Genomic DNA, 26,278 nt, shown 5'->3' with positions numbered 1-26,278 from the left:
GGTTTCATTATAGGAATTTTTCCACAGTATATTTTGACATGAAATCGTAGAGTACACAGATGTTACCAGTGACATGATACCAACTATTTCATCACTATGGCTGCTGTGAAAAGGTCCTTTGTTAAATGGCAATTAATCATTTTATTTTTACTTTAAGTATTCTTTATAGACTGAATTTAATGTCTGACACACAAAAATACAAACAAAATCACTCGTCATTGTTTGGACACAATTTTTGCTGTTTACGCTGCAAAATAGAAGTAAAATAAAACATCTCTAATGATTTTACATTCACACTAGACACATTTACTTTAAAATTAACGTTAGACTTGAGTAATTCAAGTGTGAATTACAGTTGAAACCTTTATTTCTCATGCAAATTACCAATTCATTGATATTTTATTATAAATAAACGGTTGTATGTTTATTACGAATATGAAGTAATGAATTGGACGGCATCACTATTTACTGTATTCTATTGATTGCTTCAAGAATGCAGTACAGCTGTTGTAAACACTTTTCATCTTACTCTAGCCGACAAATTAAATTACTTTAAATATATTAGAATAAAATACAGTACTGCATATTAAATATAGTTTACTGTTACTGTTTTCACTGCTGCACTGCATTGGCTTGGTTTTGACAGTTTGTCAGCAGCTTAGACTGTTTTTCATTCAGATAACTTTGATAACTTTCTTTTCCCTGTCATGATTGTAATGTGCACACAGCAGCAGCCTCAGGTAACCAGCTAGAAGCAGACAGGTGACTGTGAGGCAAAGCATCATGGGAGTAAAGCAAAATATAAATACGACTTTTTTAAAAAAACAAACAAAAAAAAACCTTTTTTTGTATGTAAAAGTCTCAAAATGAAGACTCTTAGTAGATTGTGTCATCATTGTAAGCCAATTATTTAAACAGCAGTTCTATAGGGATGATTCTGTCCTGAGCTTTTTGATCCATAGGTTTGATGACTTTGATATAATCTCTGTATAAATGATTTTAAATGTGTTTATTATAATACACAGAATATGTAAGACTTAATATACTGTAAGTAGAAGCTGCTTGCTTTGTTTTACTCTTTATTAGAAAACACAAAGAGCACATTTTCAGTGTAATAAATAGCCGAAACATACATATTCTCATACAGCATCACATTCATAAAATACAGATGGAATTCCAAGCACCTTCAAATTAAAAGCCCTTTCAGACTTTAAGAACTCTCACTTAATGAAGCGTCTTACAGCCGTGGTGATGATGGTAAACATACGGACTCTTCCCTCTCAACAAGAACAAACTCAGACAGAATATTTGTTGTCTCTCTTAACAAACATTAAATAAAGGTTTTGTTGGAAGTACAAACTTGACTCAGGGCGTCACTCACGCATCATGTTTGTTTTTTCTCTTTGAAGTAAAAAAGGACAGAAGGTAAACATTAAAAAGCAAAACAATCAGTGAGCGTACAGCTGCAAGAAGCTGGAAGTCAGGAACCTTCAAGGTTGAATGTTTATTTCAGCTTGTGGATTGTTTGTTTTAAATAACTGATGCAGCAGCCAGTCTGCCAATACAATGTAATGCCTTAAGTCAATGCTTTTCCTGCCATTGGTGCACATTAGAGCCCTTTAAATCCCCATTCTCCAAGTACTTTATAACACAGCTGCCATAAAAACACTTTAACTCTACTGTAGACCTGTGAACCAGCAAGTCAAACCTACACTAACTTTAAGATAAAGAAGCCTTTATCAGGGGTTGATGGGAGAGAAAATAGTTTCCCTCACACAGAAATGAACCAGAACTCTATTGTCTTGGGATCTAAACTTCTCTCCATTTTGCTTAAAAGATTCTGTGCACTGCAGCAGATTTCTGTCTCACAAACAGACAGACTCAGTCCTCTGCTGGGTTACAACTGACCCTTCTTAAGTCCCGCCCCTTTTCACTCTTAGCTCCAATGACAGTTGAGCCAGTTTGCTGTCAGTCAAAAAGCTGTAAAGGTGACATATTTGCATATCTTAAATTAGCTAATGTTAGCAAAACGGTAACAAACTACTTTACATCAATCATTAGCTAGTTAGTTAGCATTTTTCTAACATTATCATGTGACCCTGTGTGTTTCTTTTACAGGACAGGGAGAAATCTGAGTTTGCTCAATTATAATTAGAACACAGAGCAAAAAGGTGTGAGATTTAGGAAGGATCAATTTGTAAAGTAAATATAAAGTATAAACATGTTTTTCTCAGCAGCATCCAGTTTATTAAATCTGGACCTAAGCCTGTGAAAGTCAGCAGTTCCAATTATGCTGATGTCTGCAGTTTCACAGGTGTCTGAACAGCGGGTGCTGCAGGGCCTGAGCAGCTGTGATCCTGGTGGATGGGTTCAGGTCCAGCAGCCGGTCCAGCAGGTCGTAAGCCTCATCAGGAACCCTGTCCCAGCCCCGCTCATCCTCCTCCACCTTGCAGTCTGTCTCTGAGCTCTGTTCAGTGAGGCAAGACGTTTCTGTGTCGCCTGCTCCGTCTTTGTGTCGCTTGAATGTTCCCTCAGCGGGACGGTGTGTAGGCGTGCCATCTTCAATCTTGTGACGACGGGCGTTGGAGGAGTCTTTGTTGGCTTCGGGAAGGGGTGTGACTTCATCATCTGGCGACGGCCTCCTCCCTCTCAGCGTCTCGCACAGCGTCCTGAGATCCTGCCGAGGCAGCTCCCGACTGCACACCACAGCCTTACCTGAATGACATTCAGCACAAAAACATCAGTGTCAGCACCACACCACCGAATTCTGCTCTCCTACAGTGTTAAACTGACAGTCTATAGTAATATATAAACAAATGTTAGAGTACCTGAGGATCTCTGTGCTAGAATATGGTTTAATTAGCTGATAATTTGATGATTTTTTAAATACAATTTTTAAAGTCTGCTTATGTAGCAATGTTATTTCATTCATCATTAGAAATGCTGCAGGAAAAGAACAAGAAAGTAATGACAGATGTAGGCATATATATATTTCAACAAAGGGAAATACATTATTTTTTGCTTTGCATATCTTTTGCACTTGAATGCATCATGAAGTCTCTGTGCTTTGCTGTACAATGCAGCATTCACAAGATGCACCTGAATGCACTACGAAGGACAGAAGCAGTGCACTCATAAATGACCCCAAAAATTGGTAAATTTCTTTTTTATTACATGACAGCCCACCCAGATTCAATCATCAAACAGAAATTCACTGCATCCAGTACCTGGGAGTGTTAATTTCAGCCCCTATGAATCATTTTTTTATCCAACACATTTAAATTAGTCTCGAGCGATGAACTTATCGTGCATGTTGATATGATGACAATGAAAATACGATTTATCTGTCAGCACAAGTCTACAGTGATAAACTGTGCCGATTCATTAATTGCAGTACAGAAGCAGATGGATCAGTTCATTGAGTAAAAATTATTAGTACACACCAAATGACTTTGCAGCCTGGATGGTCTCTCTGGAGCCTCGTATGGTCATGATCTGAGTGAGGGCGATCAGGTCATCGCTGGCTTTGAAGAACGGGTAACGACCACTGAGCAGTGAGAGCAGGATCACGCCAGCTGACCACACGTCTATGGCTGCAGCACAGTAAGATGTGACAGTGCAGATGAGTCAGAGTGAGAGATGTTTGAGTTTTAAGCTTCTTTGCACAGCTGTCATTTTTATGGTCATGTGCAACAGTTATGCTTTAAAGCACCAACCTGTTCCTTGGTTGGGACACTTTGTGAGGACTTCTGGTGCTCTGAAACCCGGAGTTCCTGCCCTGGGTGCCACCTGCTGCTTCCTTTATATCAATAAAAACAGCACAAAGCAGGAGTAAAGAAAACAGACATTAAATGGCTGTGTTGTGTGTAAGTGGCTTTTAATGATTTTTTTTTTTTAAAAAGTAGTTATACTGTTCTCTTTTTTTTTGTTACCTGGACATGCAGATGTTGCAGACACGGTCAGTCATGTAGCAGTTACAGGTGAGGCCCTGCTGTACGCTCCTCTGAGGTTTCTGACTGCTGCTCTGGGTCCTGACAGGCAGCGGACGGCTGGTTGAAGAGTACCTCCGGCTGGCTGGGTCCTCTGTTTTGCCAGGCTTTACCAGCTGAATACAAGATTTTATGAAGAAAGAATACACTGAGAAATAAACTTTGAAATAGGGTTTGTATAGCACGTTCAAGTTACCTAAAGCAAAGTTTTCCAGACTCTTGAAGCATTTATCATCTCATAAATTGCTACTATAAATTCACAAATTCCTTTATATCAACAGCAATTGTATATTGTCCCTTTGTTTATTTACAGTTTTGATCATGATTATTTAATGCTTGTTAATTTCCAGAATTATCACTTTAGCACTTTAAGACTTTGTACGAAATCTTTTTCAAACACTTGAGAAGATGAGATATACCTTGTCTATAGTTACAGAGAACACTGCGAGAGATAACTTGAGAAAATTCAGATATATGTAAGACCAACATGTATCACCACCACACTGGTATTTTTAAAATAAAGGTTTTAAGGAATCAGTACTACACTAAAATACAGAACTTCAATTTCTTCTTCCCATGTGCAGAATAAAAACAGCCATGCACAGGTGATATGAGTGCACAGAACAGTATCTGCAGACAGAAAAGCATCGCAAGGGAAGATTTCACAACGAAAATTACCCTCCAACTGCTCAACACTCGTTCTCGACTTCGGAGGCCTCATCTTTCGTAAGACTCATAATTATAATAAAAGTATACAGCCTAAGTAAATAATGACCAAATATTCACAGGTAATACTCAGGATGGCCCCACTTCACACCCTGCTTACCTCGGTCTTAATGGCAGCTTGTTTGGTGGTGGATGAAGCTGGAGTGCAGCTGTTCAGGTTCCTCTCTCCAAACACAGGCCGTGGCACTTTGCGCAGTCCTGTCAAATCCTTGAGAAAATAAAATAGCAGGATTTAGCTAAAACCGGCACATTAGTGCAGAAAGCAGAAGACAAACACAGACAGACCAATACAGCAAATTCTTAATCAAACTCCAGACTTGTGTTGCCCAATAAACCCCAACTACTCTTATTTATAATTCTGCTTTCACTGGACAAGGAAAAGAATCAGAAACAAAACTCAGTGCTGACACCTTTGTGTGCTTTGTGCGAGAGGTGGAGGTGGTGACGGCGGTGGTGACAGAACGAGCTTTTTTAACCAGTGCTTTCCGAGAGGTGGAGGAGGATGTGGTGGTGGAAGTAGAGGAGGAGGAGGAGGAGGGGGGGAAAGTTGTGGATTGTCGTGGAGGTTTAGGTAGAGAGGTCGAGCCTGTGGTGGTTTTAGGAGGGAGTTTAGGTGGTGCTTTGCTCCGTTGTGTGGCGTCCTGTTTTCCTGTGGACCCTCCACCTTTTTGTGACGGCCTCTGCCTCACCACCTTCAGCAGCTCGATCTGGGTGTCCTCTGTGCCCTGAGCCAGGCCGAAGTCCACCAGCGCATACCTACACATACATTTTAAACAGGGAAATTAATCAGTACAATACTGTGTTATATGAACACTCACCATTCTGAAACCCCCAAACCCACCATCACTTCCAAACTACACAGGAAGGTGAGAATTTCCCTGATAACAGATAAAATTAGAGATGTACTGATTTTAATTTTCTTGGCTGATTCTGAATTGCAATTTTTTTTGTCTGACCTCCAGATTCAGATTTTCTTGTCAATGAAATTTACACCACACACAATTTTTTGTAATTCTATTAAAATCAGGGTTTCTGTAGGTTTAAACAAGTCTAATTTGACAATATTTAAGACCACTATGAGGGCAATTTAAGATTTCACATCCACACGGGCAATAAAGTATGAAATCAGACAAGAATGAAACCTGCCGAACCAAATTGCATAATGTAAGATTTCTTATCCTTTCCCTGTTTTAAGGTGGAGCATGAAGCTAGCTGGGTGTGCTCTGATAAATTATGGCCTGGCTGCAAAGTTGCATTAGTGGTTTTTGGGTCAACGTTGGTTTGTTTTTGTAGTTGTTACAGTGTGGTCAAAATTTTTCCCACAAAGTCTGTGAACTGATGGCAAATTTATATACAAGTAACATTAACTTCATAATCCAATCAATTTTTAAGACCTGTCAAAGTCATATTAAAGACATTTTAAGGCCTAAAAATTTTAAAAAGGACCCACAGAAACCCTGTTGAATGGAAAATTAAATTGTATGTTTATAATAAAACACTGACAATTAAATAACTTTAACACTTTCTTTTCAAAGTGTTTCAGCTTACTGCCATGTCCCCTTTTCTCTCTCTCCTTCCATTATTATTGCCTTTATTACAGACGGGTGTGACTACTCACGTTTTGCTGCTCCTGTTGTAGAGGAAGTTGTTTGGTTTGATGTCTCGATGAATGATACCAAACTGATGGATGTGTTTCAGGGACTTCAGCAGGTGATAGATGTACAGACGGACCTCTTCAAAGCTCAGAGAGCCAATGATGTCCTGAGAAATACAGTTTAATTAACATAACCATTTCAATTCTTTTGTTTTTAACTCAAATTTTGTCTCGTGTGAGGCAGTTGTTTTTGTTTGGAGGTCCCAAATAAAAGAAGAAAAAAAAAATCAGAAATGATGAATAGTACAGTATGGTTATTTTAAAGTTTTCTTAATTGAATTTACAAAACAGTTATTGCATCTTGATATATGACATAAAATGGCATATGTAGTGATTGAAGATTTGTTCCTTGTCTCCCACCCCTAATACAGATCATGTCAATGCAAAAGTCAGTATGTCAGTGAGAAGCAGCCTCATGCTTGACAGAAACCAATGCATTACAAGGTACATACCACAATAGCTTGATGCTCCATATAGGGCATGACTATCACCACATGGTCCTCCCTCCTGAAGCAGTACGTCACCCCCATCACATTTTCTCTGCCTCTGCAAAGTGGGAAAAAAGGCACACATTTCAATGTGTTTTGTAATTTGTCTGTGATGACGTCAATCTTGGTCGGTCACTTCCAAGAATCATAATAGAAAATACTGAGAATAAATGCACATTCCTATATTTAACTGAGTGTCTTGCCAAACCAGTTGCAAATGTATTGAGGTGCGCAGGTTCAGCTGAATCATACCATGTTAGACAAACGAGCAACCCACACACCAATTTGCTGCGGCTAAAAATAATCTTTAAGGAGCGAGATCTAACAGTTATGATGCAAAAGGGTTATTCAATTCACTATTTTACAATTTGTGAGCACAAAACTCTTACACAGATTATGCGTCAGCACTGTAACACATCCATAGCAAATATAAAAATCTCTGACAGCAGTATAAATAGTATGTCTAAGGGTTTTAAACAGCCAGATAACACAAACAAAAATAGAGAGGATCAGCAGAGGGGAATATTTATCTGGCAGATTTACATGGAAACTAAACAATAAACTCCCATTAAACTCCCTTTGAGCTGATTGTAAAAGGCAAATTATTATTATTTTAACTAATTCTGTAATGTAATACTCATTGCAACAAAGTATAAAAACACTGACAGTAAATATATGCAGTGAGAGAAATCCTAACTATTTAAAAAGTGAACAACAGCATAAACTATACATGAAGAAAAATCTATAAATGTATTTTAAGATGTGACTTCAACAACAGTACTGGACTCACCCAGCAACAGTGAGACACTGAAGCTCAGCAGCGATGCGTGTAGGATGGCTGGTCGGGATGAGGTGCTTCAGGGCAAACTTCTCTCTCTTACCATCCCGCATCTGAGCCTCACCCAGATACACTGAGCTGAACGTGCCTGATGCAAAAACACACAAATCATGAACAGAATAACCTCTTCTGCTTCAATAAATCAAATGAGGTGAACGAGGGACTATTGTATGAAACTTAAACAAAGATTTATTCTAAACAAAGTATATAAACTTGAAAGCTGAAGTTATGCAGCGGATATACCTTCACCAATTTTGTCCACAACACGGAATACCTTGGCCAGCTGAGGGACAGCTTTGTAGAGAGACTCAATGTCTATCTCCACATCCCCTGGAGGAAAACAGAAAAAAAAAAGGCTGTCATAGATGCGCAAATGTCGTCATTCTGGAGAACAAGATTTTTTAGGCCAGTGCACCTATGCACCTTTTCACATACTTTTCTTTTGTTTTCAAAATGTTACCTTTTGGTTCTGGTTCTGCGTTTTGGATATTGCACTTGGCCACACTGCAAGTTCGATAATATTATGTTTAACTGTGCAGCTATGTAGCAATATGAGATATATGTATATATATATATATATATATATATATATACATATATATATATATATATATATATATATCTTGATATACATATTTTCTTTAAAACAACACTATAGATGTTTAAACAGGGCAAACTAGGCCTGGGCAATTTGGAAAAAAGCAAATATCACTATATTTTGTGACACAATACCTTGTGAACAAAATTGCAACATCACTGGCAGGATGACAATTATTATGACTATTTTTGATAAATAATCATCAGTAATGTGAATAAAATGACTAAGTGGGTAAAGACAAATAACAGAACAGCCTGGTAATTTCAGAAAATTACATCACTTTATTGTAATACAGCTCTTAATACCACAAGACAACACTTATATAACCATATCGAACATCTTAGACAATGTCTAAGACGCTCCTGATGTACATATAGTGTATTTGGGACCTGCAAGTATTGGTTCTTCAAGCTAATATTAACCATTAACAATGATATTCTAATGTAATGTGTATCGATACCCCAAATTATGTTTGTTTTTTAGTGATAAAGCCTCCAACTTACTTGGCACTTTGCTTCTCCTGTGACCTCTGTCAGGTTTATTTATGTTACAGCCATCTGTGCTGATGCCTTCAGTGCACACAGGAGACAACTCCATCTAAACAGGGAAAAATAAAATGTAGAAAGAGACTTTGAGAGGCTGAAAACGTTACTGACACAAACGGAAACATTTTCATTATAGATGATATCATACAGTTAGTTACGGTGTCATATTAACTATAGGAAGTAATGTTAAGCTGCACAGTGTATGTCTTCAGTGTGATCTGGTTATAGATAAATATGAAATGCACACAGCTAATTTTAAAACCATCTTCCTCATTACAACAAAACTAGCATGCTACTGGTAGCTACAGTCTGTCAGCTAGCTGACTAGTTTTAGGTTTAGTACAAGAAGGAGAAACTCACCGCTTTAGTTGGTCGTAGATTGAAATACTTTCTCAAATTAACATCTCAAAACACGCCACACGGGTATGGGCTAATGCTCCATCGTCGAAAACTTACACATATAACTTAAAAACTCAGTCTGCGGCTGAATAAAATAACTTGTTCACGGTTTCAGACTTAAGCTTTTCCGCCGACAACAAACTCCGCGCTAAAAGTGACGTCGGACGCATCTCGCGTCACAGATCACGCGATACCAAGCCATCTTTTGGTCGCGTCTACAAAGCAACTCCAGATCTCGCGAGAGTGATATTTGTTAGCTCAAACTATGGTATTTCTCTAACCCTTGCCAGCAGTTCTGTCCTTAAACCTGCCCAAATTTTCTACCACAGCGTCGTTACATTATAGGACTTAAGAGGACTCCTAATAGTAAGATAAGAGACTTTCTAAATACGGCTGTGAGTTGTTATAAACACACATATTTATTATACACACTAACTTAAAAGATGGACCTCTAATCTATTTACACAAAATAATCAGTAACTATCACAAAACTACTTCTACTTAAACTACCCCAAGACTGTACCATCAAATAAACAAATGCTTTATTATTTTATTAAATAGATAAATAAATCACTTACATTAGTAAGTTAATATGAAACAATTAATTTAATTTGTGAGTATATAATAACATGTCTTTAAAACAGTCTAGAACTTTAGATTTTTAACAAAACATGAACACAAACATAAAGACTTTATGTTAATAATACATTCCCTTCACAGCTAAACAAGCGGTGCTTCTAAAATATACCATCAAATATCCCTAGAAAAAGTTCTTCTTCTTTGGTGTTGGTGCTGTATATAAAGTAAGGGAAAAAGAAGGAGCGAAGGGGTTAATCAGGTGAAAAAGTATATTTTAGTAAAAGTGTATTAGATATAGGATTATTTTAATTGTGTACTATGGGAAGAATGCTGTAAAGAGCTTGTAATTATATTTTCCTCTACCATCTGTTGATAGGTGAGCTGGTGTTGGCCGGGTCGCTCATTGTTGAGAAGAAATCAAACCTCCTGGTAAGTGGGGCCACGCGGGTCTCCATCTGTTTTGGGAGATTTTGTGGTGTTTTTACCACGAACTTGTCGCTGAAGATGCTTGGTCTCTGCACAAGGAGGAAGAGAGGCAGGCGTCACCTGTGTAGCTCAGCTACTGACCATACTCCAGTAAAGATTGTAGAGAGATTAAGCAGTAAACAGGCATCTAAAAGTGTTATTTTTTGGGATGCTGTCATTTTGATACAATTCTATGATTGTTGCCACATATTTTACATTGTTTTAAGCAGGATGAGTTGGCAGTTACAATCAAGAAAAAACTCTAAAGCCACTGAAGATCAGCCAAATCATCCTTCATTTCGCTTCGTTAATTCAGGAAAATAACATCCTCCACCTTATAAAAATATGTTAATTCTGAGTTGTGTGTGATTTGTGGGTGCAACGCATGCATACACCCACACACACACACATACACACACACCTTTTTATTCCAGTCCAGCGTGTTCTGTGGTTTCTCTGTGACTGGTGAGGGTCCTGGTTTTCTGATTTCAGGATTTAAGGTTGGTGAAATAGACCTAAAATACAAAAATATGCCAAATGTTTTTACTGTCTTGACTACAACATAAAACCTCTATGGATGACTGTGTTTTACAAAAGTACATTTTACATACAGTATTTCACAATTCACATTCATATGTGCAGAACGGTCTGTTCCTACCTCAGTGGTGTTCTGTCAGAGGTTAAACAGGGTTTGACTTGTGACTGACTGAGGAACCCTGGTGCTGCTGTACCAACAAATCCTTCACATGAAATATATGAAGGTTTATAAAAATCACAACGATCAAAGGTTTGATTACAATGACTGCTTGACTATAAGTATGATAACTTCAGTCTACCTGGTATGTTGTAGTCTGCTGCATTTTGCTGGACTCGAGGTTTAGTTGGACATGAGGCCAATGACGTCTCGCTGGCATGCACCAACTTCTCATCATCAAAGTCGCCCCAGTCGTCCCACTCATTTCCGAGGTCAAATGTGACGGTTGGTATGTGTGAGGTTGAAGTACTTTCACAGTGAACGCTCTGGTTTGACGCGGAAGCGGACTTCTTTGAGTAAGCCGAGTTGGTTGTATTGATCTGGTTTAGGCGCGTTTTTTGGTTCTGACTCACACCAACACCGACACCTGGGGTCATCCACACTGAGAAACCTAAACACAGATGAATAAAAATAGGATAAATACATCATCGAATGTAACTGCACTTTCTTTTTTTTCAATCTGAAAAAAGTATCTGCATAAGAACTTCTGAATGAATGAATGCTGTTTCAAGAGTTTGTGGGTGCAAAACAGTGAAAAAAGTATGTGAAGTATATGAGATTTGTAGTCAATGAGCCAAGACATTCAAAACCACCAGTCTGGTCTGTCTACTAATGAGTTTAAGTTAAGTTGTTTGACAGTACTTTGATGTTGAGTATTAGATGCTGCAGGCGTTTGGACAGGCTCCTCTATCATCCCGTGCACGTCCTCCACGTAGTCATCATAATCTCAAAGGAGAGAGAAGCGAGAGACAGAGGATCATGTGACTGCTAAACCCTGCAATGTTGGAAAGCGTGTTGAGCGTGTTTACTTACCAGTGAAATCATCATCCAGATGAACAACGTCCTGCAGGTGAGCAGAGTCGTCTCCTGTTAGATCCACAGTCTCTATGTGAGCTCTCACTGAAGCTTCATAGTGACTCCCTCCATACCTTCATCACACAGAATATGACATCAGCACCAGGCCATCAGATTTCACTGACATTAAGCTTATTTTCACAAAAGTTACTGTCACACATGAGAATTTATTTTGCAGCACTTGTTAAGGGATCTTTTCTAAGATTTGCACTTATGAATCAAAGTCCACAGCATCACCTGGAAACAGGAAGAAGCCTCTCTTTGGGTTTGAAAGCAAACTCTTGCATGTTGACAGACACAGACTCCTCGCTCATTTTCATCTGAGGAAATAAAACATCAAACACAGACTTACTCAAGTAAGTAAAACGTAAAAAATACACTTGTTTTTTGTCAAAGTATAGTTGTCTTACTCAAAGATTATATTTACAATTCTCATTTTGTACAGTAGGATAAAACACACAACAATGTACCTGCAGCTTTATACATATATCATAACCTCAACTGGAATTTCAAACAGAATGAGCCTACAAACACACATACTGTTTGCTGTCTGCATATTCTACACCTATAAACTATTTTTTTATATATATATATAGCTTTTCTAAAGTACATATCTACATGCCTACACTCTAATATATAAAGTAAATATGTTATGCACATACTTAACACACATAGTATTCTCATATCCTAATACTACACAGTATACTATCTGTACATGTATAATAATTATGTTATATATAGATACTACTGTTCGTATAATTTTTACCTCTGGTGTTCGTATGCAGTAAATACACAATCATTTTAGAGCTCAGTACTTTCGCATGTCAGTTCTTACGCATCATTTTTTAAGTCATTGTGTTGTCAGTGTCAAATGCATTGTCAAAATGTCTCTTTCATGTCTTAAGGCATTGGGTCATGTCTTTGTGATGTTTTTATGTAAAGCAAAAGATTGTAGCACTGTGCCCAAGACACATTTTCCTCGAGGACAACAAAGTTTACTCCACTCCACTTAAAGTGTTGGGTATATTTCTTATTTTTCTGTGCAACAATTCAACTTTCTTCGTCAGTGATACCACTGGTGATCTGGCAGTGACTCACCGGCTCCCTCTAGTGTTCAGTGTCAAGCGTGGTGAAACAAAACCTGCAGAATTACACTTTTCAATTCTCATGTGTTGGATTTGATCTGTTGTTTAAGACCGGTTTAGGAAAACACAGCGACCACAGATTTGTAACCAGTCTTTAACACCTCTGTCTAAACATCTGTTTTCTAACCCACCTTGAGCCGTTTGACAGGAGTCTGCCCGAGTGTGTCACCCCTGCTCCTCAAGTCTTTCAAATAGGATGAGAAACTGGATTCTTGACTTGCTGACCTCTTCCGTGTCACAGTTACACCCACTTTACCTAGAGGGAGCCACACACACACACACACACACACACACACACACACACACACACACACACACATCTGCACTCTCACTGTCTGGAGGAAAAAGACCTCTGTAGTGTTGACAGGCACACAAAGCCGATCCATAAATCCACACACACAGTGAAAGACGTGTGATTCTACTCACAGCAGTCGTGGGCACAGAGATCCTTGTTCTTGCAGAAGTGGTTGCACTGTCTTGTACTGCCTAAACCTGTTTATAAAGTTGTCATATTTGAATAGAGACAAAAGAAACAGCCCAAATATCAATCTGCCTTTGAAGACATACAATATTAATATACAATATTTTATATTTCAGCATAAACAAAATCATCAGTGACAAAGTTTAGTGTAGTGCCTTGGTCTGTAGCAGATGTGGCATTTTCCCTCTGAGCTGCAGCCTGATCTGTAGACTGTGGTTTCAGCGCAGAATGCTGTGGTCCAGTACGATCATATGATATGCAGTATGGATTATCAGTTCCAAACCTCCTGGCTCCAGAGTAGTACACGGTGAACTTCTGCTGGATGTCCAGCCCCACTATAGGAAAGGAAGAGGTCAAAATGTACGGAAAACGCCCTCCCTGCATAGCACTCATCGGCAGTCCAGCTCAATAGTCTATGTCCAGGATGTGCAAAAACAAGATATACATTATATACAGAAGTGTGTTACAGCAAACTGCCAGATAAGAGATATCTCAGCTCAACAACAGCTCTGCTTTGCACAATTATAGTTGAAAAAAGGTATGGTGAATTGTTTGATTTATAAATAAAGAAACTTTGCACTAAACTACACAACATCTATAGTATATGTTGATATCAGAACAAATTGTGGATACATTTCGATGTGAAATGCGAAGGTATTTCCAAGGTTTACCGTATTCTGAGCTAATGAGATTGACACTGATCTCCTCTCCTTTCAAGGCCTTTGTCACCTCGATCTTCTTCGACCAGCTACCCGACCTCAACAGCACCAAGTCCCTGGAAAACAAGCTGAAAATCAATATACTATATGTTCTACAACGGGGCTGTCTTTTTAATGACCCAAAATTGAGCCTGGGTTTTTATTTCTCACGTGAGTTTCTGGAGGAAGACCACACTGTTGCCAGAGTTTCCGATGATCAGAGAGACGTAGTGGTGGTTGGGAGCTGTTCTCCTGGACAGCAGCTGAGTTTGGTTTTTTAGATTCACCTTCACAACAATCTCCGCTGTGGTGCAGCTATACCTCGGAAGCTACAAGACACAGCAGCAACTTCAGAGAAAAAAAAAGCTCTGTTATATAATGATAAAATTCTGTGACAACTTTTACCTGCTCCACAGTAACTTCATACTTTGGGAGATGTATAACAGATTCTCTGATTTGGTTGCCAAATGGTGGATGTCTGTTGAGAATCTGAGCAAAAAAAATAAAGTAACAGATGCATGATCACAATGTCTTCTTTTCAAACATTACCCTACTTGCCAACCTTGAGATCTCAAAAACAGGGAGGCTTTCGAAAAGCAATCAGACATCAAATGTTAATTCAAGTTTTTCATTGTAATTCTGTTGATTATTTGTTTGTTTCTGTTTTTTCCTACACACAAATTCACACAAAAAATGAAATCAATCAAATCAATGAGTTTCTAGTGACTTTTAAAGAATGAAAATATCATAAGTGCACATTTTCTGCAAAGATGCCTGCAGGCGGCCTATAACTTATTAGCTGAAACACACAATAGGATTGGAACGATAGCATTTACCTTCAACTACTAGTCCAATCTGAAATTCATTTCAGTAACACAGAAAAAGAATTTAAAAAGAAAATCACAAACGTTTTTTCTATGGGTACATTAGTAGGCCTAAATGTGCCCCTTTCCTTTAAAATTTTCTACAAGAAACAGGAATTCTAGTAGTATTCTAGAAGTATTTCTTTCTCTTAGTGCTGTCCATGTCTCTATTTGTCTCTCACTCACTGAGGAGGGTGAGGCATGAACACGGAGGTAAAACTGGATACAGTGGGTGTGAGCAGCTCTCTTCCATGTCACTGAACTGAACTGTTGTCCAGTTGGAAACGGCAGCTTTTTAGAGTTGCAGGAATTATGCATGTTGTACAGTACCAGAAACAGGTTGTCATAAATCAGGAGAAATATGGTAGAATTGTGACCCCTTGAGGAGACCAGGAAGGGGCAAAAAACGAGATTCTCACGGGAAAATCAGGAAGGCTGTCAAGTATGAATATTGCACAGACTGACCAGCTCAAGCTCTCTGGCGTGGGTTTGCTCTATTTTGCTGAAAGTGGTGAGTCCAGCATTCACCATGGCAGTCGATAGAGTCTGGCCTGAAACACACAGTGTATTATTGTCAAATGTTAATACTGCATGTAAATCTAAGAAGAAGAATGTTTGGGTTATTAATTAATGAGTCTAAGGGACACTACATATTCATATGTACACCATATGGATGATGTACACACCTATCTTTTCCAGCTGTTTGGAAACATAGGGCGAGTTTTCCCAAAGCTTGGCTCTGAAGCACTTTGCCAGGATCAGGGAGTTGAGCAGAGCAGAAAAACCGGTCTTGGATGGCTGACTCAGAAACTCTGACAGGCCTGATAGACATCAAAATAACAACAACAATCAAAGCTACAAAGAAATGCAGTCAGCCATCACTTTATTTATTTGTTCTTGATCATTTACCCCACATACATTTGCTGATGCGCATCCCAGTCCTGAAGATCTTTGCTGTATCCTGGGTAAGTCCAAACTCTTGAATTGAAATGGAGCCCAACTGAGCCTGAATCAAGCTAAAGACAATACACACACACACACACACACACACACACACACACACACACACACACACACTATATAAAGTGGACTGTCCATAGGAGATCCATAATACAAATTCTGCAATAAATTTCATAAACTAGTACTCTTTTTTTTATTCAACACCGTTTTTCTACTGGGGGAGCAAATGAATTAATAATCCTACCAGTTCACTTTCATCTCGCTGTTTTTGATCTTTCCCTCAATGGGAAACCTGGAAAAAATTATAAACATCTCATTTCCAATGGTTTGTGTCTAATTGCACCAGTATATTTTTGCAATTATAATCAGTGTTTATGATACTGTATCTGCAACTGTCAGTCTTATGAACACTGCTGACCTGATGGTGACCCTGTTCTTGTCCCTGTTCAAAGTGTTCAAAGGCCTCCTCTCATTCACTCTCAGCTGAATGTCGCTGAACTCTCTGCTCTTCGACACCATCTCAATCTGTACATGCAGCCACTTATTATGGTATTTGCTTTACCAAATATCATAATTAAAGGGATATTATTTTGCAGTGACCCAGCCCAGCAACGCAAAATGTCACTGTATCTGCGTTTTAATCAAAAAACACTAACTGTGCAGTCTTATGAGCAAACCTACCAGGTCAGACAGGTTCTCAGTGCCCGCTACTTTGCTGAACTGTTTCATGGTGTCAAAGGCAACACAGTACCTTGCCATTAACCTGCCGCTCTCTGAGAAACAAAAACACACGACGTAACAGTTTCATTTCTCGAATATAAGGCTCAGTTGAACAAAAACGACATGAACTAAAGAGGAGCACATTGAGGATTTTAACAGCCTTTTAAACTAATTTCCTCTCTACCTGTTGGTTTGATGTTGATATCCTCATCCATGTCAATTAGACCAATAGAGGACAGAGAGTTGAGGTTCTTCAGGCACAGTTCTATGAGAGGATCCATGAAACAGCAATCACCTTAAACTGCGATATTATGCTCACTGCAGACAGCTAAAATAGTGGGGTACTGTTATTAATGTGCACAATTAACCCAAAAGGTCTGAAGCACAGCTTCCATGACAAGTGCCTTCACTATAGTGGTTTAAATTCAGTATAGAGTTTCCTCCTAATAGCAGTGTGCTACTTCAGTGACTTCACTAGTGATGTCAAATACAGCAAAAACAGTTGTGACCCACCTTGCAATTTTGCTTCAATTCCATATCTGTCTAGGTTGGCGGAGAAACCTGAAATTGAAGTCGAAACACACTGCACTGGTTTAACATACAGTAATGACAATGAAAGTGTGCAAAATTGACTTTTTTGTCCACAGGCCAAGTGCTAATTTTGTCCCCTGTGATCTCTTTGTTTGTGTTTTGAGCTCTGACCGTAGTGTGTGGGGTTCTTGAGGGCTCTGATGTAGAGGAAGGTGGAGCGTATCCAGTCCAGAGCCATGTTGACATCACTGATGGTTTGGAGAACAATCTCAGCATTCAGGTGCTCCACCAGGTGACTGTGTAAGCTGGGGAAAAGACGTGTACTGTTACCTCGTGCACCACTGTATAATCTCTCTCATATGAGAGCGCAAGAGTCAGAGAAAGAGGAAAGAAGAAAATGTCAGCTGACTGAGCCGCAGCACCTGCTCTCAATGATTTCCATCCCATTCATAAGTTTCATGTACTTGTCTTTGGTTTGCATCTTTGTCATGATCACCACAGTTGCTGACGTGTCAAACTAGAGGAATAAAGAAAAAAGAAAAAACTCATTTAGTTTGTGCATCATACTAAAACTAGCTGTTGCTATCTTTCTTAATTCATCATCAGATATCTGCGAGTTAAAGTTATCAGTGTAGAATATTAAAATGGCACAGGCCCAGTAAAAGAAAATGCACCAAGCAGTTCCTTGATTTGTGATAGTGCACAAACCCTTATGGTACACCTCCTAATGCTGAGGGAGGTAAGAAAATCAATAAATTACTCCATTATCATTCTGCCATTACTTGCGGTCTTCCAGCTCGGCCTATCATCTGCAGCAGGTCAGCCTCGCCGTACTCCTCACATGAGCCTGACACATACTGCATGGTGGACTTTATCACCACCAGATGAGCTGGCAGGTTCACCCCCATGGCCAGAGTCCTGGTGGTAACTAGGATGTTAAAAAGTCAGATGACAAGCACAAATTCAGTGGCAATAAAATACAATAAAAACCTGCTTTGAAATGGTCAGTGGCAAGTGGCAAAAATCTGAATGTTTTGCATTAAAATGTGGTAACTTTCCTAATGTACTTTTGATTAGAGATGCACCAATAAGTTGTCATATGATCAGTATCAGTGGATATAACCTTTAAAAGTCTAACATTGTCATTTGTCATGTTGAGGTTAGTGCTGGTAACAATCTGGATGTTTTTTTCACTCTCCATGATTTCCAAAAACAGTCGGAAAAGTGGACTCATCAGGCTACAGCACATTTTGCCACTTTGCATCAGTCCTGACTAACTAGATTCCTAACTTGCATTTGCAGATGTAGCGCTGAACTGTTTACTGACAACCAAAGTGATCCTGAGCACATGCAGTACCCGTAATACAAGTATGTGGGTTTTTAATGCAGTACTGCCTGAGGGGTCAAAGGTCACAGGAATTCAGTGTTGGTTTTCAACCTTGTCCCTTACATGCAGAGATTTCTCCAGATTCTCTGAAACTTTCAATGATATTATGGATTGTAGATGGTGAGATCCTCAAATTCCTTGCAGTTGCATGATGAGAAACGTTGCTCTTAAACTGTTGGACCACTTGCCTACGCAGTTTTTCAAAGTGGTGAACCTCACCTCATCCATGCTTGTGAATGACTGAGCCTTTGGGGGAGGCCTCTTTTATAGCCAATCATGATACTGTCACCTGTTACCAATAAACCTGTTTACCTGTCGAATGTTCCAAACTATTTTGAAACATGTTGCAGACATCAAATTCAGAATGAGTGTATATTTACAAAAAAGAAAAAAAATAAAAGTTAATAAGTTTGAACATTAAGATATTGTCTTTGTACTAGACTAAATTGAATACAGGTCAAAAAGGATTTTCAAATCATTACAATATGTTTTCATTTATGTTTACACAACTTTATTGGAATCGGGTTTGTATATTTGTAACACAACCCTGCAGTTACAAAGCTTGTGCTGAGGCCGTGCAGTGTTTCAACACAATATGGGTGAAATACTGTAAGATTCGTTTGTTGTAACCTGTCTTTCCAGATTATGTCTGCAGTGTTACAAAGAAAATAAAAACACGGGATCATGTTGCAAGCTTATAGCGCCACATATCCATTTACAGCATATAAAACTGAATTGGTGACAAAGTCTCACAGAGGACAGGCAGGTCTCCCACAGTGAAGGCATGTTCTACCAACTTCCTATCAGACAAGTCAACTCCTGCATGGTGGAAACCAACTCCTAACATCACCAGGTCTGGACCACAAACATAAAAAAAACAAAATACTGTTATACAGTGAATAATTACAGCAAATGGTCATTTACTTTCTGACCGGATGTGAACTGAAACAGATTTTCAGATTCTGCATCTGATGTGTCTTGACATTTTAAAAGGGGACTCACCTCTCAGTTTAGAATCCAGAATAGAATTGGCATATTTCATCAACCTAAAAAGATTAAGGTCAGGAAGATCAAGCTTTCAATAAAATTAATAACACAAAAATGAAAGGTTTTGATGAATAGTTGCATTATGTGAGAACATGTAAGCTTGGGTGAGTCAGACACAAACCTTTGCCTGTGCTCAGTGCTCATGATGAACCGAGCATCCTTGGCCAGAACTGTGGCAGACTGCTGAGCTCCTTTCCTTGTAGAGCAAAACTACAGAATAACATAATTATTAGACCATGGAGTAATCCAATCCCACCATGCTTATTAACTCTAAATAACCTTACAACCTCGTTCAGTGACATGAGAAAATTAAGAAGGAAAACAAACACACAAGCAGACAAAATAACATACAGCTTGGCCTAATTTCTACACTCACCACCAGTGAAGGCTTCTGGTCAGAGTACGTCTGTATGATGTTGGCCATCTTGTAGTTGAGCGACAGGTCAAACTTGAACTCTGTGTGGGTTTGGCTGCAGGGGAATCCCAGCACCACCTTCCTAAGCTTCACTGGACGGTGGCTCTCATCCATTTCCAAATATGTGGCTGGACTGCTGTCATTAGACAGCCAGTCTGCTATCTGACAACAGGCAGCAAAAACAATGATCGGCCACACTTTGCTGAGTTACACTAGAAATACAGTACATTACAATAGAGATAGAGAATTGTGTCCATGCATCACAGATTTGCACACAAGATAGACACAAACACCTGAAAAAGTCTGTTGTTACAAATTACAAATACTCATCAGATGTAACAAAATAAAATACAAAATACTGAAATGTAACTAAAATACTATATAATTTTATACTATACTATATAATTTTTTTTACCTGACAACACAAAAACATGTTCTATACAAACTTAGGCATTCAGTAGCCTCAATATGGATCTGACCTTAAATGGATAGTTCAGATTTTTTGACCTTTGAACTCTGAACTCTTGAACTTTGAACACAGCCACATTATCCATTATCCACATTAGATGACAGTTTGCACACAGTTGGCAGTTAGAAGAAGCAGACAGGAGTACCAGCACGAAAGCTAAGCAATGAACTGCTGTTTATCAGTTTGAGTATATGCTTTAGAATATTTTCACCTCTTGACCTTTTACAGCCTTTTCTGACAGGAAACCATCATTATATAAAGCTGCTGTATCATTCTTTGCACTTCGCAAAGCAGGCTCCTTTAGCAAAAACAGCAATTTTATCTTGCAGAACACAGGAGTTGCTGACCTACCGCTGCCTCAATCAGTTAGTTTGTTTGTTTCTGCGTATGAATTATATAATTCTGACGGATTTTCCCACACTGCCCTTTGAATTCTCTTGTCCTAAACAAATTATTGCTGTGCTCTTTCAATGATTCTCAAACACTTACATCAGAGATGTTGGGTATGGTGGCTGACACAGCAACAAACCTCATTGAGAGGCTTGTGTCTGGATTCTGTGCTGTCCTGTAAGCATGCACGGCCTTCATCCTGCTCACCACCACTTCCAGAGTGGCACCACGGGTCGCATCCTTCACCACATGCACCTGGAAGAAAAAGCATTTGTCATCTTAGACCTGGTTTTAGAAGTGTCTCACAGGTTCAGCAGAAAAACTGGTATGTGGTAGGGCCAACCGAAGGTAAAATGTGTCACAATATAGCATTCTAAGTGAAGCATTGTGATTCAAAAGCGAGGCTCAGCCTACAAATAACATTCCCCAGATGTAAGAGAACATGCTTGTTTGATTCAGACCAAGCCCAAAAATATGAATTTATAACTGTATTCAATTGTGAACATGAGGAGGTGGAATAACTACACAGGTTGTTTCCACTCTCATAATACATGAAACCAGAAAATGATGTATGATATTTTTTTAATAAAGTGCTGAGGGCAGAGGCTAATGATGTGTCATCACGCAATGTGGCATAATTAAACAGGTAGACAATACATCTTCTGGCAGACGAGGGCACAGTGAGCATTCACTATTATACAAGCATAAAATGAGATACTATGAACACTGAAAACTGAGCCTGAGAACAAAATATCTGACAAACACACTGACCTCATCAATAAGGAAGAGTCTGACTAGCTGAAGCAGACAGTTGTCCTTCCATTTTCTTGTCATGCTGTCCCATTTTTCCTGAGAAAAAGATAAACACAGAATTTTATATTCAGGAAAAACTTTTTTTGGCGGGGTTACTATCTTTTCATCCCTTTATTTGCAGAGGCAGGGTGGCGTCACATACAGGTGTGGTCAGGATGATGTGAGACTCCTGAATCTCAAAGAAGTCATCGATCTCTGTGTCGCCTGTCAGCTCCTTACAGCTCAGCCCCAGAGGACCAAACTTCTTTTTCCAGCTCTCAAAGCACTGACTGCAGAGAGCTTTGATAGGGGCCACTGGCAAGAACAAACAGTTAATCTTTTTACAAGGCAGTTCTTTGTACCTCAGAAATACCCTAAATCTATAATTGAATCAAAAATCAAAAGATTGCTAAGCAAATCAAAAGAAACACGTTAAAAGCCTATGCATGATTAAAGTCAGGCGTATTGTGCTGAGACATTGTTGCACTTCAATGACTTTGTTTTAGTTGTTGTATCTCATTAGGTATGGAATTTCTTCCTCCTTCCTGAACTTTGACTCACAAGCTCATACACCCAATATTGTGACTGAAAAACATAACCTTTCATATTCAATGCCATATATTTTATGTAGAGCTGCAATGATTACTTGATTATGAATTGACAATTTAATTACTTATCATCTATTTTGCTAAATGAGGAATTGTTTTTGAGTAATTTTTTAATAAAAAAATGTCCAAATTTTCTATTTTCAGCTTCTCAAATCTGCATATTTTCTGGGTTTTTTTCTCCTCTATGAAATTAAACTGAAAATGTCACCTTTAGCTTTGGGGAACACTGATCAACATCTGTCACCATTTTCTGACATTTTATGGACCAACAACTAATAGATTAAATGAGAAAATAATCAACAGGTTAATCGATTATGAAAATAACTGTTAATTGCAGCCCTAATTTTGTGAATGAATATAATTGTATATAGGTCTACACAATACTATGCTCACTATAGACAGCTTTGACATCTCTCCAGGGCTCAGGGGTCTCCAGTAGCAGGCGAATGATGGCCAGCTCAAACAGCACTGTTTTCCCAGAACCGGTAGGAGCACATGCCACAAAGTTCTTACCCGTGTAAAGAACCTGTGAACAAACCAAACACAAATGCACTCCAGGAGTTCATCTCTAACAGGTTCCAACAAGACAAAGAAAACTATCATGTTATTCCTAATCCTCAGCACTCTGTTAATAAGGGCTTTCAGATAATGCTTACGTCGTCGAGTGCTTTGGACTGAACGTAGTTGAAAAAGGGGAACTCGTTGAAGACGGATCTGAACTTGGCTGCTGTGTTCGCATGGTTCAGGAAATCAAACCACATCACTTGTGAAATTGCATTCCAAGCATTCTAGCTCTGTTTAAACACTGTTTAAATTGTGTTGACTTACACAACAACAAAAAAAGGATACGAATTTCAGACACTGGCCGTAAAACTCCAGATCCAGAGGGCCCTAAAAAGTGCACAATCAAAACATACCACAGGTTCATTTTCAGTCACACTCTCACTGATTCCACCTTGATCTTAATATGTATTGTTTAAGTTATCTGTAGGGGGAAGAAATCAGATTATTTCAATTTGTGGTGGATGTAAAGTAAAACTGCAGACTTCATGGGGTTACAAAGGTTTTCTGCTGTTAGTGTCTGCTGATAGTACTGTTTTACTATTCACCACCTAGTGACCAACATGTTTCATTACAATGGAGCGGTCAATGGGGGGAGCTCACCTCATTTCACCTCATCACACCCAAACACATTGTGGCAGCTGCTGCCATGGCTAGACATGGGCATGCTCATTAGCTGGCACACTTTACAGAAGCTATATGAGTGTTATTTGGTGAACCAGTCACAGACATGTGAGCACAGCGCCCGTCTGTGACTGTGTCAGTGCAGCACAGCACCTTGTATGCAGAGCGGCTGAGGCGTCATGGGCGGAACGAAGGCTCTCTTTGTGCCCTTGTCCTGCGTCTCTGCGTGTGCCGCCTGCTGCGGGGGTCGGCCGCTCGCTGCAGATGAGCCCAGAGGAGGAGGGGGTGAGTAGCGGGGCTTTGGGGAGAAAGGCGGAGCAGCCTGGCTAACTGTCGCCCGTGGTGGCTGAAGAGGAGGAGGCACTGTCGCCATGGTAACCTGACTGAGAAAAGTTTGAGGTCTGGATGCTGTCTGGCTGCCGCTGCTACTGAGGTCATCTGTGTTTGACGAGTCACCTCCATTGTTCGACACCTGAACCTTGAACAAGCTGTTGTGGGAGAGAAGAGAGGATATGGAGGGAATAAAGAACTGAAAGAGGAAAGCAGAATGTGTGTGTCTGTGTGTGGGGGGGCTGTTGTTCCTACTGCAAGTGTGGAGGGGTTTTTTTCTTAAAAAAGCCTCTGGTAACAAGGCCAACATGGGGGATGGTTTAGCATCTTTTCACGTTCTTATGAACTGTCCACTGATGTAAAAATCAAAGCTCTTCAGGATGTACTGTAGCACCGTCATAACTAAGCGTGTCATGGACTCCAACAATTTGTGGGATTAAAGAGCAAATCAGCTCTACATTACATTTCTGGGCAGCACAAATAAAAATGGAAATATGGCTTTTATGTAGTGAATAACATTAATCCTAATTTATGCATTTTTTAAAATTATGTTCTGCAACCGCCTCCAAAGAGAGAAAATGTTCATTGGCTCTTTATGGCTTTAAATGTTTATCATTTATAAAAAACAAACAAAAAAAAAAAACAGTGAACACGCTCTTTAATCCACAATCAGAGAAATGTTATCTTGACAAAACCGAAACTTACCTCTAGAGATGTTAATGATTAATCCTTAATTGAATAATGTTGAGAATTCATCCAATTTACAATTTATGAACCGATAATGTATTTTTTTTTGTAACATTTCACAAGAGCTTACAGGTTTTCTCACGAGTTGGTTTGATCTGTCATGTTAGTCTGGAAATGGCAGTAATTATGCCTCATTTGACATTGTTGTTATGGCAGAGGCATTTGTTGAATAAGGACAGGTGAACAAAGCAGCTATTTTGAGCTAGAGCCTTATAGCTTTAGTATGCTGTTAAACTGTTTGTGCTTGATTTGGTTTGATTTATTTAGTTAAAACATTTTAAGAAATAAATATAATATATATGTAGAAAAAAATAAATGAGCAACATAAATTAAGATTTTATGTACAAAAAGGAGTAAGATGAAGCAACATGCTTGTCTAGTCCTACCTCTCTTCTATACTAATCCACTGATAATCAATTATATGATGTCATAAACTTACATTTATCAGAACAAATGTACTGCTAGAATTGTTTAAATAAAACTGGAAATAAGAAAAACACATGCATTGTGTATCTTATTAATTATGAATGATTACTTGACTGATTGTTAACATTTTCAACTATCAGTTAAGGAAAACAAAAATGTGCAACCCTTCTTACCTTCTCCGTAGAGGTGGGCTTTTGCTGTGGTCCAGAGACAAACACCTCCGGCTGATGGGCACATGACCAGAGTCCTGCGGGGTTTCATCTCCACCTCCGCCACTCTGACAGGCACCCTGAGAGTAATCCCTGAACCCTTCACCTCCCCAAAGGCCATCACATCTGCTGGTGCTGTTGCTGCCATCCTGAGTTTCAATCTCTTTCTCATCATTGCTATAACTGTAAGGACTGCTGGTTGTTGATGGTAAGATCTTAAGGCCAGCTGATCCTTTGAAAAGAGGCAGGAACATCTTGGGTTTCTGTGAGAAACCTGTGAGTAATATTGATGGAGAGAGTTTCATCAAACCATGTTGTCAGTAGCTGTAAATTTGATGCTAGTGAGAATTAAGGTTGATTATTTTGTTGTTTTGCTTGGTGATGAAAAGAATTCACAGCAGTCATTTTGCCATTTCAGTCGTACTAATGAGAATATACCATAAGACCCAAATCCTGGTTTGTTTATGCATATCAAGTAAAATTGGGAAAGCTTTCAAGCCTATTCAAGCTATCGTGTCAGTGAGTCATACGGTTAAATTTAGTAGGACTTCAATAGGCCAGATACTGAGCAGTTTACTCAAGTCAAGTGAAAAGGAATTTACCCTAATCCAGAACACAACATACTGTATAGGGTGGAGAGAGACTCTGCCTCCTCCTGCATATCCTGAGTGGCTGGAATCTGAAAAAGAGATGGAGGCACTTCCAGCTGCCATGGACTGGCCTCCTGGTGCAGTGGCTTTCTGTCAAATACAATCCAGACGGGAAAAATAACAGTCATTCAGATGAGAAGAGGAAAAAGAGTGAGAGATGATGAGGGGCATCTCTTTGTACTCACACTTTGTGGACAATGGGTTTCTCAAAAAACAGATTGTCCAGCGACAAGGTGAAGTCATCAGAGTCCAACATCTCATCAGATCATGAAGGCACTCAAACGTTTGAATGCAGACTGGGGCAATGTCAGTCAGTCAGTGTCTTGGTTGGGGTC

General features: G+C 39.1%; 2 protein-coding genes across 4 annotated transcripts; both read right to left on the bottom strand.

The window, feature by feature from the left end:
• Positions 1–2,245: 2,245 nt before the first annotated feature.
• cdc7 (cell division cycle 7 homolog (S. cerevisiae)) lies at positions 2,246–9,160 on the bottom strand. 3 transcript variants are annotated; one of them, XM_084732031.1, is made up of 11 exons: positions 8,797–9,160; positions 7,939–8,025; positions 7,648–7,783; positions 6,822–6,915; positions 6,334–6,476; positions 5,126–5,471; positions 4,816–4,923; positions 3,933–4,105; positions 3,717–3,799; positions 3,444–3,593; positions 2,246–2,715 (listed from the first exon to the last, which is right to left on the bottom strand). In XM_084732031.1, the coding sequence occupies exons 1-11, from the start codon at positions 8,888–8,890 to the stop codon at positions 2,309–2,311; spliced, it is 1,821 nt and encodes a 606-aa protein (XP_084588157.1). In that variant the 5' UTR covers positions 8,891–9,160; the 3' UTR covers positions 2,246–2,308. The 3 variants fall into 3 exon arrangements, with proteins under 3 accessions (XP_084588157.1, XP_084588158.1, XP_084588159.1); XM_084732032.1 differs by having other exon boundaries at positions 5,405–5,471; positions 8,797–9,155; XM_084732033.1 differs by having other exon boundaries at positions 5,408–5,471; positions 8,797–9,096.
• A 667-nt stretch (positions 9,161–9,827) lies between these two features.
• On the bottom strand, positions 9,828–26,278 carry hfm1 (helicase for meiosis 1). The gene is made up of 39 exons (XM_084732057.1): positions 26,129–26,278; positions 25,918–26,033; positions 25,258–25,567; positions 23,735–24,069; positions 23,246–23,287; positions 23,053–23,123; positions 22,790–22,922; positions 21,952–22,103; positions 21,768–21,845; positions 21,096–21,251; positions 20,099–20,299; positions 19,844–19,932; positions 19,678–19,721; positions 19,429–19,530; positions 18,071–18,216; positions 17,711–17,805; positions 17,460–17,593; positions 17,271–17,318; positions 16,942–17,022; positions 16,719–16,810; positions 16,456–16,562; positions 16,282–16,329; positions 15,996–16,093; positions 15,764–15,898; positions 15,543–15,628; positions 14,620–14,703; positions 14,386–14,543; positions 14,188–14,291; positions 13,672–13,851; positions 13,462–13,527; positions 13,167–13,291; positions 12,128–12,210; positions 11,849–11,964; positions 11,678–11,761; positions 11,118–11,426; positions 10,940–11,021; positions 10,703–10,796; positions 10,180–10,331; positions 9,828–10,029 (listed from the first exon to the last, which is right to left on the bottom strand). The coding sequence occupies exons 1-39, from the start codon at positions 26,197–26,199 to the stop codon at positions 9,975–9,977; spliced, it is 4,662 nt and encodes a 1,553-aa protein (XP_084588183.1). The 5' UTR covers positions 26,200–26,278; the 3' UTR covers positions 9,828–9,974.

The sequence above is a fragment of the Lutjanus erythropterus genome, chromosome 12, assembly GCF_056507025.1.
Source record: "Lutjanus erythropterus isolate fLutEry1 chromosome 12, fLutEry1.hap2, whole genome shotgun sequence".
NCBI lineage: Eukaryota > Metazoa > Chordata > Actinopteri > Lutjaniformes > Lutjanidae > Lutjanus > Lutjanus erythropterus.
The sequence above is the reverse complement of the archived record's forward strand: the minus strand, read 5'-3'. Positions and strand labels throughout refer to the sequence as shown.

Excerpts from the sequence above, each read along its gene's own strand:
- hfm1 (XM_084732057.1), bottom strand. The coding sequence starts at position 26,199 with ATGTTGGACTCTGATGACTTCACCTTGTCGCTGGACAATCTGTTTTTT. Across the intron at positions 16,811-16,941 it reads TATCAACATCAAACCAACAG|AGAGCGGCAGGTTAATGGCA; the intron begins GTAGAGAGGAAA and ends TTTGTTTCTCAG. Across the intron at positions 16,563-16,718 it reads CTGAGAACCTGTCTGACCTG|ATTGAGATGGTGTCGAAGAG; the intron begins GTAGGTTTGCTC and ends CTGCATGTACAG.
- cdc7 (XM_084732031.1), bottom strand. The coding sequence starts at position 8,890 with ATGGAGTTGTCTCCTGTGTGCACTGAAGGCATCAGCACAGATGGCTGT. Across the intron at positions 6,916-7,647 it reads CAGTGTCTCACTGTTGCTGG|AGGCAGAGAAAATGTGATGG; the intron begins GTGAGTCCAGTA and ends CCCACTTTGCAG. Across the intron at positions 3,594-3,716 it reads GTGTCCCAACCAAGGAACAG|CCATAGACGTGTGGTCAGCT; the intron begins GTTGGTGCTTTA and ends ACTGTGCTGCAG.